We start from the raw sequence: 16,990 nt of genomic DNA, 5'->3' as shown, positions 1-16,990 counted from the left end.
CCATTTATTTTATTGTATCATTAACACTTTTCCTAAATCATTGACTTAATCTACTCATCATTGAATGAATAATATTTGTCTACTCAGTTTAGAGTAGATATTCCTATTTTCAATTTAAAACCAGCGACCTCTTGAACGTAATATTGTTGATTTGAGTCCTTCATACCATCCTTCTGCCATAAACATGTATGGAAGGATAAATACTTCTGAATTTATTCTCATGGAAGGTTCACCTTGAATACAGAATTTTTAAAATTATTATTTGATTGATAGTTTCCTACAGCTTTTTACTTCACTAAATTCTCAACAGATAGCGGTTTCATATGTACACACTCTTTACAAACAACCTTTAAGAATTAAGGCAAAATGGATGTTCAATAATGGGCAGAATGGTGAAAGTTACACAGTGTAATGTGATCTTTTAGCCATCTAATTCCAGGCCACATGAGCTCCATGAATGCCTAACTTTCACATTCTCTTTGCATAAAAAGAGTATGTCTGTTGAGGAATTTATTACATACCTGATAATTTTTTAGCATTATTTATTCCATACTCCCTTCTTCTTCTTCAAACCTTTTCCGCACCCAATGGTCCTATTATTCCTCATATAAACCTCTTCACTTTCAGCGTATCAAAAATCAGTAGAGAAACTACAAGTTTCTAAGACAAGGAACAAACATGCACAAGACATTTAATAAATAAAAAAACACAAATTCATATACAAAATATTTATTACAAAAAAAAAACAATGAATTTTGTTCTAAGCATTACAGGTTTAGGTATTCATGATAATACATATTTAAGAGATCTATTCATACTGCACAAAAAAAAACAAATGATATGGATTCACCTCAAAATATGTATACTGGGATAATATTCCTGTGCCTATTAGCCTGAATTATTAAGATCGTAATTAGCAACAGTGAGCGTTCACTAATGAACTAAATTCAGTTCGATTTCTTGCAAACACGCGCAGAGTCTACGTAATTTTTAGTGGAATCTATGAACTACAGGCAGTCCTACCCAATGTAACAAATTCAATATGAACGCAAAGCACCGAAAGTGACTATATCAGTGTCACTGAGACCACAAATCTTACATGGGTGTTCAAATGAGAGACACCTTTATAGTGTGTTCTAGTATTAATAAATTTCAGACCGCTGGCGATGGGATTTGATTATTATGTACATATAGTTAAGACTTTAATAAACAGATTGGTATATAATATTTACTTAAAAACATTGGATAATTTCTTCTTTTCTGACTTTGAAATTAGGCCGGCGCAGAAGGTAAAAACACCCTTCCCGTCTTTAGGCATCAATCGATCGAACAGGTAGAAATACCTTTCCAGTCCCAAGTGTATTAAATGGCCATGTGAATTATTTACATTCTATTTAAGACTTGGTATTTTTATAAAATAAATACACATGATGTGTTACAGAAATATTTATTTAAAATCACTTTGGGCCTGAAACACTATGGCTTTGGATGATTAACTATCAAGATAACACTGCTTCGATTCGATGTAGTGCCCTATACACTGTTGGGTGGAGATAAGGGTCAAACGAAGAATAAATTTATGTATATATGAGAACTGCCTGTAAGTACAAATTTGTGGGAATTATATTATTTATTTTCTAAAGCAAAGTACGATCTCTTTCTTATTTGAATGACTGGATGGACATGGCATAAATCAATATGATAAAATCAGACTAGACACCTCATTGTTACTTTTATATAAATGTATTCATTTTACTATAAAAATATTGTATTCTACAGATGATATTAAAACAGGATGGTATATTTTACATAACAAAACAACGGTAAACATAATTCAAGAACCTTAAATAAAATAAAACAAATTTAAAAAATAACCACTAGTGTCATCTCTTGATTTTAATTTAAACTATAATAGTTATTAATAACGGCGTAAGATGGCGTTGTTACGTCTTTTGTATCGGAGCATTTCATTCTCATTTTTACGATTTAGAAATATTTCACAAAATTGAAAAAAATCGTTAAAATATATTTTAATTCGTCACTTATCAAAATTATCACAAATTAAAGCTACTATACAAAATGGTTAATAAGTTATTACAAAATTGTACAGTTATGTAAAATATGAAGTCTAAAATTACAGTATGAAACCAGCCTTTAGTTTTTCATTTCGTGGAATAAATATAAACTCATATTTATTTTTAAGTAAAGTTTTTTTTGTTTGTTAATTATAAATGTTTTATCTCATTTATTGTTACATTTTAATATTTCCATTGAAGTCCATACAGCAGCTTAGAAACTATGTAAAATAATATTAAAACTAATGATACTTAAATTAATTATAAAATAAATAAAATTCATTTAGCATGCGTTTGTCAGAAACAATGAAAATGTTTCAGTTAATTCATTATGGTACTTTCTATGTTGTGTAAAACTTAGTTGTTTGTAAGGAACATGCTTTAGAATGCCATCAAATGTAAGCATACAGCTGCCAACTCATTTAAATCAAATTCTATCAGAAATCATTATTGCTGATAAATAATTGTACATACTACTTACTACTTATCATTAGAGAAGATAGATCACATAACATGGCTTCCATACATTAGGGTTGGCCCAGGACACCATCATGCACCGCTAGTCAAGCTTTCACTGCAAGCTTTTGATTGCCACAATTGTTTGTAGTACACCATTTAATCTGCTCCTGGCATGCATCCTCCTTTCAACGTCTTTCTCAATTATTCTATCCCTCGAAAACATACTTTTCAGATATGCAAATTCATCTATCTGTTTCAGACTTTCATCAGTCACAATATTTGTGATACTTTCATCTTTTTCAAAAACCATAGACTTTTCAACATTCCACAACAAATCACTTTCTTTGCATACATAACTTACTCATCGGTGATGCAAATTCTTTTTAAAATCAGCAGAATCAAAAGAATAAAGCTGACAAACATACTGTTTATTATTTCTCCTAAAAAACAGCCATGGTGACATTACACATTCCTGCTTAACACCTTTGGAAATGTCAAATTACGATGTGAAGGAACCAGTTATTAAGAATGCATCAGATACGTTTACAGATTACTCCAAACTCAGATGTAAACAACCATAGATTCATCCTGTTAACTCAATCATACGCTTTTTACGAATATTCTTCAAGTAAAAATGTGATCCATACATCCTCTAAAATGTTATATATACATCTGACGACACAAAACACTTAAACATATTCTAAAGACAGAATATTCAATCCTACGAATGCAGACGACATCAAGCTACATTTAAAACATACAATAAATGATAAGACATTCCACAAAATACGTAATAAGAAAAGTGAGCATTAATACCTATGATTTGACTTTCATACATATATACATATATATATATATATATATATATATATATATATATATATATATATATATATATATATATATATATATATACATATAAAAATATCACAGTAAAAGCTCATTTATTTAAATTTTTAAAGATTGAAATATTAAATTAGTAAATAATAAAAAAGTCCGCCTCCGTAGTGTAATGGTCAGCATGCTCGCCTACCCTTCTGGAGGTCCCGGGTTCGATTCCCGAGGGGGGTAAAATAAATATAAGTGATTTTTTCACTGTCATATTTATTCAATATTACCCTGGACTGGTACCTGAAGCGGAGGGCTGATCACCTTTCCTCCATGTGTAAACGATCAAGATAACACTGCGTTTATATGACGCAGTGCCCTATGCACCATTGGGGTGCGGATAAGGGTTTTATTATTATTAAATAATAAAAAAAGAGCTGTATTTTTTTATTACGAAAATAAAAAAAACTATGAATAAAAGCAGAATTTTCAATTCCTAATTTTTTTTTCAAATCAAGAAAAAAGATCATAACTCATAAAAAAACTTGCATTTTTTTTTCAAAAATTCATTTGAGGGACCAGAATTTCAAAATATGCATATTCATTTTTGGATAAAAGCAAAATTTCTAATTAAAGTTGTTCAAATTAATGAGCTCTTACTGTACTCTACAAATGATACGACCATATTTAGATAATTGAGTGCATAATAAAAACGGACGCATTTAATTTCTTCCCGCGAGCTCAGCTTGAATCTGGGCGCTCGTTTTGCCCTTAGTTTCGGGGATAACAAAGAAAACGAAGACTGTAGAGACCACCATGAAGCATGTGAACACCCAGAAGGTGTAATGCATCCCTATGGTGATGACCATGGTGGGGAAAACTTTGGTCACCAGGAATACGAGGATCCAGTTTACCATGACGGCAATTCCGCTAGCCACTCCCTTGCACTCCGTCGAAAACAGTTCCCCCATCATCATCCAGGGAATAGGTCCAAATCCGAGAGAGAAGCAAATTATAAAGATCACCATGCTCGCCAATGGCAACCAGCCGATGTTAGACACGTCTGTTCCGTCATTTTGCAGTTTAAAGTACACTCCCAACGCGGTCAAGCAAGCGCCCATCATGATGCAGCTCTGCAGCAGGAGAGGTCTACGTCCAGCTTTGTCGATCAAGAGAGACGAAACAACGGTAAACACGGTCTGTACGATTCCTACGACGATTGTAGCGATGGTAGGATCCATGTCGCTCCCGGCAGATTTAAAGATCGGCATGGTGTAAAAGATCACGGCGTTGATCCCGCTGAATTGCTGGAAGAACATGAGACCCAAGCTGCAGATCAGAGCCTTTCGGTTGGCCTGTACGGTGATCAGATCCATCAGAGACGCTTTGTTTTGAGCGGCGTTGTCCACTTCCTTCTGGATTTCTTCAATCTCGTGGGAGATGTCATAGTTGGGCCCGCGCAGCCAGGTCAGTGAGCGTTCGGCGTCCTTAAGTCGGTTTTTCTTCAACAGGTACTGAGGCGTCTCGGGTACAAAGAAGAATGCCATTCCAAATATGATGGGAATGATGGCCGAAATGATGGAAAGAGTCCTCCAGTCGGTGAACCCTCCTACCACATAGGTGAAGAGGATGCCGACGGTCAGGAACAGTTGGAAGAACGATCCCAGGGCGCCTCTGATGGCCGGTTCTGCTATTTCTCCAATATACATGGGGGCAGTTACGCAAATTCCACCTGAAAATACAAAATACTCCATGAAGGGATTTAAAAAAAATGTAATTACAATAAATAGATTGGTATTTTTTGTTCATTAAAAGCATTGTTAACTTTGTGGTATGGTAATTTAACCCTCTCCTTATCATTAATTGTTCACTCTGTGTATTTTATTTTATTTTTATACAAATGTCGGACCGTAATAATTTTATTTTAATGACCTGATGATGGAATAATTATTCCGAAACCGGCAGTCACGAATAAATGTTTACTAAAGTGGTATTACACAAAGTGAACGACGAATGATAAGGAGAGTTTTAAATAGATTGGGTCTGCATTTATCATTTTTCTCTTTTGTCTGTAGTCCTCAAGTGTTCATACAGTACCCTATGCACCACTAAGATGCAGATCGGGGTCAGAGAGAGAGGACGAGAGGAAGATGTTCATCAAAATTTAAATTACAGTAATACCTGAATATGACAAAATATTTTGATTTAAATTTTTAATTTTGTTTCAGTGTTTATGAAATTTTTAAAAATTCACGATAAAATAAGGGTTTTTATGTTAATGATCTATTTTCTATTGAAATATTTCTAAAAGTCATGGATTTCTAATTTGATTATAATTTTAAGATTTTAATTTATATTTTACATGGTAAATACCATAACTTTTTAAAATCAATTGTGACAATTGTTTTGATGCATTTTAAAAATATTGTATGCATCAAAACATGCGTCACAATTGATTTTCATAAATAGTGGTATTACTTACCCGATAAAATTTTATTAAAAATGGATAGATATTATTATTTTTTGATATCTCATCAAAGATGAAGAAGAATATGGAAGTCTGGGCATTTACGGGGCTTACGATCGTCATAGGCTGGTTTAAGTGATCACTTTACACACGTGTAACATTCACCAATTCTACCCATTATTGACAACCACACTACTCAAATTCTTGTGAACAAGTATTTGGACACACTAAAAATGTTGTAAATAAATTATCTGGTCAAATTATAAGCTTACTAATAAAAATGAAAATGGTATTTTCTGGCGTTTCTCATGTGTGTGATTATAATCCAGGATTCGGATCTCACATACTAATATAAGAATTTCTGCTTAATAAAAAGCTTCCTTACATCTCACCAATAGATGTCTCTAGTGAAGTTCTAGTGATTCATGAACAAGGTTTCTAAATTGGTTCATATATATAGAACTTCCAAGAATTTGAGTAGTGTGGTTGTCAATAATGGGTAGAATTGGTGAATGTTACACGTGTGTAAAGTGATCACTTAAACCAGCCTATGACGGTCGTAAGCCCCGTAAATGCCCAGACTTCCATATTCTTCTTCATCTTTGATGAGATATCAAAAAATAATATGAAAATAACTCCTGTAATTGGAGATAATCCAGATTTTGTGAACAAGTATTTGGACACACTCAAAATGTTGTAGATAGATATTATCATGAAGGTACTGCCGAGTCAATTTATGAAATTAATCAAATTTTTACTGCATTCAATCTACTATATTTCTTTCTTTTGCCAATTCCATGCTTCGCTTCCATACATAATGGTTAGTAACAGGAACATATTGTAGCAATCTTTTTATTGTATTTCGACCAATGATATAGTGGGTACATTGAACATCATCAATATTCTGTGAAAACTGCAACCGTAACGGACATTTGTAGGGCTACAATCTCATACATTCCATTTGCAAAGGCAGCATTTTTATCGTAGTATTTATTTATTTATTTGAACTTTTTGTACAATATGTGTGTACATTGGCGGGCTTATTGCTATAAAGCAATATCTTCCAACCAACCAGTGTGAACCAACAGACTAGTGTAAACGATCTAGGCTTGTACCTTTTGATGTCTGTTAAAATTAGTGGGGAGATAATGCTTGAACAGGTTAAGACAAGGATAAGAAAAAAGAAAAACAAAGAAACATAAGAGAGCATAATTACAAATTAAGAATTTAAACAGGGTACCTGAATAGAAAAACAAAATGACGATAGAGTAAGGAAGGCATGGGAAAAGGGAATCAGGTAGAAAGTTTAAGGAAGAGATGAGGGGTCAGGGGAGCAGGAGATGGACAGTTAGGGTTCTAAGGTAAGATAATGATGTTTCAGGCGAAGCTTTTTTGAAGGTTAAAATAGAAGGTGCATTTTTTTTAGTATTTTTAGTATTTCTCATTTTGATTGTCCGCCTCCGTAGTGCAATGGTCAGCACGCTCGGCTACCGTTCTGGAGGTCCCGGGTTCGACTCCCAAGGGGGGTAAAAATAAATATAAGTGATTTTTTCACTGTAATATTTATTCAATATTACCATGGACTGGTACCTGAAGCGGAGGGCTGATCACCTTTCCTTCATAAGTGAAACGATCATGATAACACTGCGTTTATAAGACACAGTGCCCTATGCACCATTGGGGTGCGGATAAGGGTTTTATTTTTATTATTATTTCTCATTACAAATTAATGGAAGCGGATGTACCTTATTTTTTTGATTGCACGTTTGTTAACAATGTGTGGCAGGTACTACATACATTTTTTTTTTTTTTTAATTTATTTAATATATTTACATTTTTATTTATAACATAAAAACATTTGAATCATTTATACATATGGAGAACTTTTATATTTCGATTCGCTGTGCCTCTCCATAAAAGAGTCTGTGCTCTTGTGCTTGGAAAGGGACTTACACTCGTGGTTTAATGTTATATAATAAAAGATTTTATAGTTTTTTTTTATATATTTTTTTAAAGATTTAAATGTATAGAGCTTTAATTTTTTTCTTAAGGTTTTTTATATCATCTATTTTTTTATTTCTTTTGGGAGTTTATTGAAATGTTTGATTGCCAAATATTTGAAGTTTTGCTGAAATTGCTTGGTGTTGCATTTTGGAATAGAAAAATCATAAAAATATATAGAATGATGTAATAGATTGGAGCTAATAATAACGATAGATTTGACTGGTTGCCAACAGATGGCACTGATGTGGCAACTATTGACATTAGATAAGTAATTGACGTTGATCCAAGAATCTGACATATTTATCATTGATAAAAATGCCCATTGTGATATATTCCCCTGAATTGATAACAACTTTTTGATTATTCCCTTGGAAACGATATACATATAACTAGGATTGATTCCCTAATAATTACTTATGAGATTACCACATTGCTTTATTTAAATTAAAAATTATATAAAAATTCATATGAATCTCGAACAAGAAAAAGTATTTCTCAAATATGTGAATAATCCAGGATTCAGACAAATGAAAAGAGTCCCTGCTTGATGAAAACTTTCCCCATTCCACCATAGATGGCTGTTGTGAACTCACGCATACGGTGTTGCGAGTTTGATCAATATAAATCTAGAAGCTTCAAGAATTTGAGTAGTGTTCAGTGTGTCAATCATGGGTGAATGTTACAAGTGTGTAAAGTGATCACTTAAACAAGTCTGTGATGGTCGTAAGCCCTGTAAATGACCAGACCTTCATATTCTTCTCTGTCTATGTTAAGATAATATACTTTTCCGATTAAGTTAATAATAGTCTATTTTTAATTTAAGACTAGGAGAAGAAAAACTTAAATGAAAAATGGATAGATCTTTACCACAAACTGACTGACGAATCAATTAATGAAATTAAAAATAATCGTTAAAGACGTTTATACAATACGCTAATGAAAATTGTTGAAGAAAATATTAGTGATGGTCAATATATGTTATAATGATTAAAGAAAACACTTGTTTTATACCACTTGAGTTTTATTATAGACTACATGTTTCAGAAGTTAAACTTCCATCATTCAGGTCTGTATAATAACTAAAATATAAAATATAAAATTTTTCTATAAATAAGGAGAGGGGAAAGTAAGGGGAAGGGGTTAGTCAAGGAACGGAGTTTGAAAACAAAGGAAAAATTTAAAGCAATGACGAAGAATTTTGAAACAATATATTATTTAATAAATTATTATTAGAATTCAGGTTTTTTTGTATTTCTAAATTTTCAAGATAATTCATAATTTGGCCTTTATATGGAACAAGGTGTAATAATTTTAATTTATGAGAGTGAAATGAGTGATTAGTATCTATTATATGATTTGCAAATTCCGAAAAATAATTACTAACAAGACCGCTATGGTGTTCTTTAATTCTAATCTTTAAATTTCTCGCAGTTTGGCCAATATATTTTCTATCACAATCTCCACACGAAATTTCATAAACACCACTTTTTTGTAATAAATCAATTTGGAATGATGGAAGTTTAACTTCTGAAACATGTAGTCTATAATAAAACTCAAGTGGTAAAAAACGAAGTGTTTTCTTTAATTATTCTAACATGTCTTACCACAAAGTTAATGCCGAAACAATAAATAAAATATATGTTATAATGATTAAAGAAAACACTTGTTTTATACCACTTGAGTTTTATTATAGACTACATGTTTCAGAAGTTAAACTTCCATCATTCAGGTGTGTATAATAATAGTTATTATACAGACCTGAATGATGGAAGTTTAACTTCTGAAACATGTAGTCTATAATAAAACTCAAGTGGTATAAAACAAGTGTTTTCTTTAATCATTGTAACATGTCTTACCACAAAGTTAATGCCGAAACAATAAATAAAATATATGTTATATCGTGGGTGAACTGGCAAAAAATGTTAACTTGAAAATATGCAATTTTGACCTAACGATGCAGTACTATAAAGTTTTCACCTTTCTTTAAACTGGCAAAATACACTAAGTAGTTTGAAATGTCATATTTATATGGTTTTATAAGTAGATTAAACTTTAAGTTTAATAGCGTGTATTTTATTCAGGCTAAAAGCTTTAAATAATATGGATCATTCAAACAGAGATAAGGTGACTTGGTGGGTGTCTTTGCAAAAAAAATAAAAACAATAATAATGTAGAAAATATTAGTGATCGTCGATATATTTATTTATTTAATTTACAGAAAGGAAAACATTGGCGGGCTTATTGCTATAAAGCAATATCTTCCCACCAATCAAAAACAGACTAGAGATATTGATCAAAACGTTTGATACCATATATAGCTGTTTGCAATAAGAGGGTAGATAGTACTTGAACATAAAAAAACACAAATTACAAATTGATGATAATAAGGAAGACATAGGAAAAAGGGAGTTTAGGGAAGGTGGTTGAGGGAAAAACTAAGTCAGGAGGTTTGTAAGGATTCTAATGTTAAATAGTAATGTCTCAGACGTTTCTTAAAAGTTATTAGAGAAGGTGCATTTTTTACAAGGAGAGGTAATTGATTCCATAATCTGGCTGCAGAAACATTGAATGAGAATAATTTTCACAATTATGTTTTGCCATCTCAGCATAGATGAAGTGGAGTATGGAAGTCTGGGCATATACAGGGCTTAAGACTTACGACCGTCATAGGCTTGGTGATCACTTTATACACGTGTAACATTCACCAATTCAAGAGTCATTAATTTTTCGCCTTTATCTTGTAGCTTCGTTTAATTTTGCTATTATTTCATTATTATTTTTTGACATCTCATCAAAGATGAAGAAGAATATAGAAGTCTGGGCATTTACGGGGCTGACGACCGTCATAGGCTGGTTTAAGTGATCACTTTACACACGTGTAACATTCACCAATTCTACTCATTATTGACAACCACACTACTCAAATTCTTGGAAGTTCTATATATATAAACCAATTTAGAAACCTTGTTCTTGAATCACTAGAACTTCACTAGAGACATCTATTGGTGAGATGTATTATCTCCTGTAATTGGAGATAATCCAGATTTTGTGAACAAGTATTTGGACACACTCAAAATGTTGTAAATTATTTCATTACTTTTTACTGTTACTTCTCTGTTTTTAAGACCTCATAAGGAAGGAGGTTTGTTGGACAGTTAGGATTCTAATGATACATAGTAATGTCTCAGACGTTTCTTGAAAGTATTTATCCAATAATATGTATTTACCTGTGCCAACACCAGCAAAGAACCTGGCCGCGTACAGCATCCCGACGTTGCTCGCGAACACAATGAGCAGCCAGTTGAGCAAGAATGGGATGACGAGAGCCAGGATGGCGACCTTCCTGCCAACGGCTTCCGCCAGCATTCCCACGGGAATGGCAAGCAGCAGGGCTCCGATGGCCAGGATGGAGCTGATCCAGGATCCTACAAAAGTCGGGAATGGGTGATTAACATGCTCATGTTTGTATGTATATATTTAACAAATAAATAAAATTATAAAAAAACAATATTTGTGTTTGTAACTTATAACTCATGTAATATATCCTTCTGACCCAAAGATGCATAGGGCACTGCAATGTATTGACGCAGTGTCAACTTGATCGTTACTTACATGAAGGAACGATCAAGGATAATATTAAATAAATAGAGTGAAAAATCACAAATATTTATTTGAACCTCTCCAGGGAATCGAACCCGGGGCCTCTAGCACGGTAGATAAACGCGTTAACCATTACACCGCGAATTTTATGCATATAAATTAAACTGCGGATGTACGTGTCTAAATAAATAAATAATAAAAAATATTAGATACCTTCTTCGGGGGTAACGACGAGAGTTGAGTTCGCATTCTGAATCTGTGGCAGGACGGGTGATGTCCACGCGAGGATCGTTCCAGCTGTGACTGCCCCGAGACCAGCTGCAAGAGATGAAGAAGAAGACTGTCAATGATATCCATCAAACTCATTTGAAAAAGTGTAGCCAGTGAAGGATATTGAATATTTTGTTTTTACCTTATGTTTTTTATATTTTCACATTTGTTATATTTTCTCATTAGTTTATTTTAAATATGCTTCTTACCTTATGTTTTCTCATTTATTCCTTTTAAATATGCTTCTCGTGCCTATTTATTATACCTGTTTATTGTTTTTATATTTTGCCATGTATTAGTATTAGATTTGGTAATTAAAAAAAAACTTTTTTGTTACTTTATTATTTGTGTTCCAGTCTTGTTAACCTTAATCCCATGTCCCAAAATGAGAAATAGAAATTACTCATCGGGAATATTATATGTATATATGATTTATGTATGTAATATGTTTTGAAATAAATAAATTAATGAAATAATAAAAATTGGAGAATCTTCAAAATAAAGCTATGAGAAAAATGCTTAAGAAAAAAAAGATAGAAGAATGTAGAAAAAATGGGTGAAGAACTTAAATGGGTTACGTATAAAAAAGGCTGGAAAAAAATAGCAACAATTTACTTTTAACACATTTTATTTATTTTATTTTATTTATTTCAAAACATATTACATACATAAATCATTGTACTTATAATTTCCCGATGAGTAATATATTATATTTCTCATTTTGGGACATGGGATTAAGGATTAATTAACAAGACTGGAACACAAATAATAAAGTATGTAACTAAAAAGTTTTTTTTTAAATAACCAAAACTAATACTAATACATGGCAAAATATAAAAACAATAAACAGTTATAATAAATAGGCACAAGAAGCATATTTAAAAGAAATTAATGAGAAAACACAAGGTAAGAAGCATATTTAAAATTAAAAAAATTAGAAAATATAAAAAACATAAGGTAAAAACAAAATAAGAAAATATGACTTATCACTACATATATCGCTCACTCCTTTCAAGAACGTCATAAATCAAAAATCGACAATTTTCAGTTGTGCATGTTTTCGGAATGCCCAGAAAATGTACTATATCCCAGCAAAAGCGGCATATTTTTAACTTAATATTTACCCGCTACAGGGCAGAAAGTGTTGTTTTTACATTTTGAAGAAAAGGTATTGTTTAATTATTTTTTTAAATATACTTAATATTTTTCAAATGGAGAGAAAACCTTCAGGTTTTACCTAAAAAGATCTGTTACTCAGTAAAAAGTTCAATAAGTGGCTTGACATTTATTTTTAATACATTGTATTATATTTTAAAACTTTAAAAACGTTCTCCAGAAAAATCAAGTTTTTTGATTTATGACGTTCTTGAAAGGAGTGAGCGATATGTCAGGCAGCTGGTTGATTTGGGGATTGGCAATATAATTTAAGGACCTAATTCATTCATCTGAGAGATGGCATTTCGACTGCGTTCATCCTTCTTTTGCCAAGACTATGCTTCACTCCAATACAATAGGGTTGGTGTACCAAGACTCCATTGTGTAGGTTAGCTTTCGCATAGCATGTCGCTCACTCCTTTCAACAACGTCATAAATAAAAAAACTTGATTTTTCAGGAGATTGTTTTTAATGTTTAAAAATAGAATAAAATGCATTAAAAATAAATATCAAGCCACTTATTGAACTTTTTACTATGCAACAGATATTTTTAGGTTAAATCTGAAGGTTTTTTCTCCATTTGAAAAATATTTATTATATTTAAAAAAAATAATTAAACAATACCTTTTCTTCAAAATGCAAAAACAACACTTTCTGCCCTGTAGCGGGTAAATATTAAGTTAAAAATATGCCACTTTTGCTGGGATATAGATATAGAACATTTTCTGGGCATTCTGAAAACATGTACAACTGAAAATTTACGATTTTTTATAAATGATGTTGTTGAAAGGAGTGAGCGATATACGAGTACATACTTTTGAATATTTAGAATAAGTTTCAAGTAATGAATATCATTCATCTTAATTAAACATATAATTTAAAAGATATAAATAATTTATAAAACGTTATAATTGATAAATACTTAAAAATGGAGATCGAAGATGATCTGATACCTGTGCTGCCATTAATGAGGTTTTAAGTTCACATTCACCAGATTAAAAGTCGTAACAAAAGAATAAATTAATTGTTTATAATATGATTTAAATCGCTAAATTAAATAAAACGTAGATACCGTAACAAGGTGATACAATTTGGTAATCTTAAAGATGAAGACGATAAATACAGTTTTATCATAATCGTTATTTAAATGGAGGTAAAACCAATATTTTTAGCTTTTCCACTTTATTTTTATTTGACCAGCGACCGGGTTTCGTCGTTACCGACATCATCAGACTGGTGGGAAGGTATACAAATTGTTATGTTATATATAAAACAAGGCAGGAGTTGATAACCATGATTTGATATAATTTTATTGAATTAATTTCTCAATAAAATTATATCAAATCATGGTTATCAACTCCTGCCTTGTTTTATATATAACATAACAATTTGTATAGCCTCCCACTAGTCTGATGATGTCGGTAATGACGAAACCCGGTCGCTGGTCAAATAAAAATGAAGTTGAAAAGCTAAAAATATTGGTTTTAATCTAATAATATATTGAAAATGCAATTCCATCACGAAGTGTCAGTGGATAATATAAATTTATTAAATGGAGGTAAGTTGAGCAATATTGCACTTCAGGTACCAGTCCAGGGTAATATATAGTATTTTACGAGTGAAAAAACACCAATATTTATGAATTATTTTGACCCCAACTGGGAATTGAAGCTGGGACCACCAGGACGGTATTTAAACGTACCATTATACCATTACACTACGGATGCAGATTATTGATTATTCGCTGCTAAGGCCTTACTCGCAATGAGTACCTATAATTCATTTAGTCGCACGCCCCTGTTTAAAGAATATATATTGGATTTTTGTACGTATATTGAAAAAATATTTTTTCTACTCCTAACCTTTGTCCGCCTCCGTAGTGTAATGGTCAGCACGCTTGGCTACCGTTCTGGAGGTCCCGGGTTCGATTCCCAGGGGGGGGTCAAATAAATATAAGCGATGTTTTCACTGTAATATTTATTCAATATTTCCCTGGACTGGTACCTGAAGCGGAGGGCTGATCACCTTTCCTTCATGTGTAAACGATCAAGATAACACTGCGTTGATATAACGCAGTGCCCTATGCACCATTGGGGTGCGGATAAGGGTTTTATTATTATTAACCTTTCAATAACTTTTTTCCTTTTCCGAACCGTATTTTTTTTCGAAGAAAATCTTGTTTTTTCAATACAGAAACGGTGTTATACGCAAAAAATACTACCTGATGTTACCAGAGTAACGAGTAAAGTACCATTATAACGCCTTAATTGTAATTGTTGCCAGTGTATTGCTGAAAGTAGGTACGAAGTAACTAACTAACTAACTAACCATCACGCCGCTTCCCGCAGGGGTAGGCAGAGAGAATAGAGCGCCACACCACTCTGTCCTTGCAAACATTCTTCGTCTCTTCCACGTTCATGCATCTGCTCATACATACCCGCCGATTGTTACGACTCCTAACCTGACCACTTTCAAGTATATGGCATACCTGATCGTGCCATGTTTTTCTCGGTCTTCCTCTGCTTCTTTTCCCACCAACATTCGCCTCATAAATTTGTTTTACCGTTCTTTCCTCACTCATTCGTTCTACATGTCCAAACCATCTCAACACACCTTTCTTAATTTTATCGATAATGCTTATCTCAGCTTTGCATTCCTTCCTTATTTCACTATTCGCACATCTATCATATTGTACATCGTTTTGTCCCAAATTCTCCTGAGAGATCGCATTTCGACTGCATGCAGTCTACTTTCATCCTTCTTTTGCCAACTCCATGTTTCACTTCCATACATTAGAGTTGGAACCAGGACTAAGTAATTTTGAGATATTTATTATGAAGTTCGCTTATATTTAGATAACCTTGGCAAATCATCGCGTAAATATTAGCATATCTCTTTTGGCACTGCCAGCGTTACAATAACACAAATTTCATCAGCAGTTTCCACAATAACAATAAAAAAAAATATGATGATCTATCCTCACTCTTTTGTCCGCCTCCGTAGTGTAATGGTCAGCACTCTCGGCTACCGTTCTGGAGGTCCCGGGTTCGATTCCCAAGGGGGGTTAAATAAATATAAGTGATTTTTTTCACTGTAATATTTATTCAATATTACCCTGGACTGGTACCTGAAGCGGAGGGCTGATCACCTTTCCTTCATATGTAAACGATCAAGATAACACTGCGTTGATATGACGCAGCGCCCTATGCACCATTGGGGTGCGGATAAGGGTTTTATTATTATTATTTATTTTCCTCACTCTTATCCTCGCTAAACGGTGCATGAGGCACTTTTGTCATTATTGTGACACGTGCTTCGATGCATTCCGCATTATTTTCAAAATTTAACATGGCATAGTTTCTTCGAAATAAATATACGTTTATAAAAAAATTACAAATTACAAATGTATGAATAAGGCAGATATCGCTCACTCCTTTCAACAACGTCATATATCAAAAATCGACAATTTTCAGTTGCGCATGTTTTCGGAATTCCCAGAAAATGTACTATATCCCAGAAAAAGAGGCATATTTTGAACTTAATATTTACCCGCTACATGACAGAAAGTGTTGTTTTTGCATTTTGAAGAAAAGGTATTGTTTAATAATTTTTTTAAATATACTAAATATTTTTCTAATGGAGAAAAAACATTCAGGTTTTACCTAAAAAGATCTGTTGCACAGTAAAAAATTCAATAAGTGGCTTTGTCTTTAATACATTTTGTTTTATTTTTAAACATTAAAAACGATCTCGTGAAAAATCAAGTTTTTTCATATTTGACGTTGTTGAAAGGAGTGAGCGATATGTGTATGTTTACGTTTAAATCGTTTTGCATACGGTGTTTGAATCGGTGTTCAATCGAGTAACCGAATAAGAACAGTTACCCGATAGTCACATCTCTAATATTATGTAACGACTAACCGACCTCGCATAGTTTTGCGAATGACCACTTTTGGCATAAAAATAGATTTTCCGGTCTCAACTCGTGCCGCAAAATGTCATTTTGCCAAAATTATTGTTGTGTTATTGATACAATACCACATAAAGTCACATTTTGGTATAATTTTACGTGATAATGGGGCTTCTGGGTTGTGACGGAAACCGGGTTAAGTCAAATTTCGAGAGTTAAGTA

The 16,990-nt window shown here is 32.6% G+C and overlaps 1 protein-coding gene across 2 annotated transcripts in view; it reads right to left on the bottom strand.

Annotated features, from left to right (window-relative positions):
• Window positions 1–3,966: 3,966 nt before the first annotated feature.
• The window catches only part of LOC148305175 (facilitated trehalose transporter Tret1-like), a 74,272-nt gene continuing 61,248 nt past the window's right edge, over window positions 3,967–16,990 (bottom strand). For both annotated transcript variants that reach the window (XM_088267094.1, XM_088267093.1), the window contains exons 3-5: window positions 11,647–11,751; window positions 11,061–11,258; window positions 3,967–5,094 (exon numbers count right to left, since the gene is read on the bottom strand). In XM_088267094.1, coding sequence (XP_088123220.1) covers window positions 4,085–5,094; window positions 11,061–11,258; window positions 11,647–11,751 — 1,313 coding nt within the window. In that variant the 3' untranslated portion in view covers window positions 3,967–4,084. The remainder of the gene's footprint in view (window positions 5,095–11,060; window positions 11,259–11,646; window positions 11,752–16,990) is intronic.

This window comes from Brachycentrus maculatus, unplaced genomic scaffold (assembly GCF_059751285.1).
Source record: "Brachycentrus maculatus isolate JH-2025_06_01 unplaced genomic scaffold, ASM5975128v1 h1tg000282l, whole genome shotgun sequence".
Taxonomy (NCBI): domain Eukaryota; kingdom Metazoa; phylum Arthropoda; class Insecta; order Trichoptera; family Brachycentridae; genus Brachycentrus; species Brachycentrus maculatus.
The sequence above is the reverse complement of the archived record's forward strand: the minus strand, read 5'-3'. Positions and strand labels throughout refer to the sequence as shown.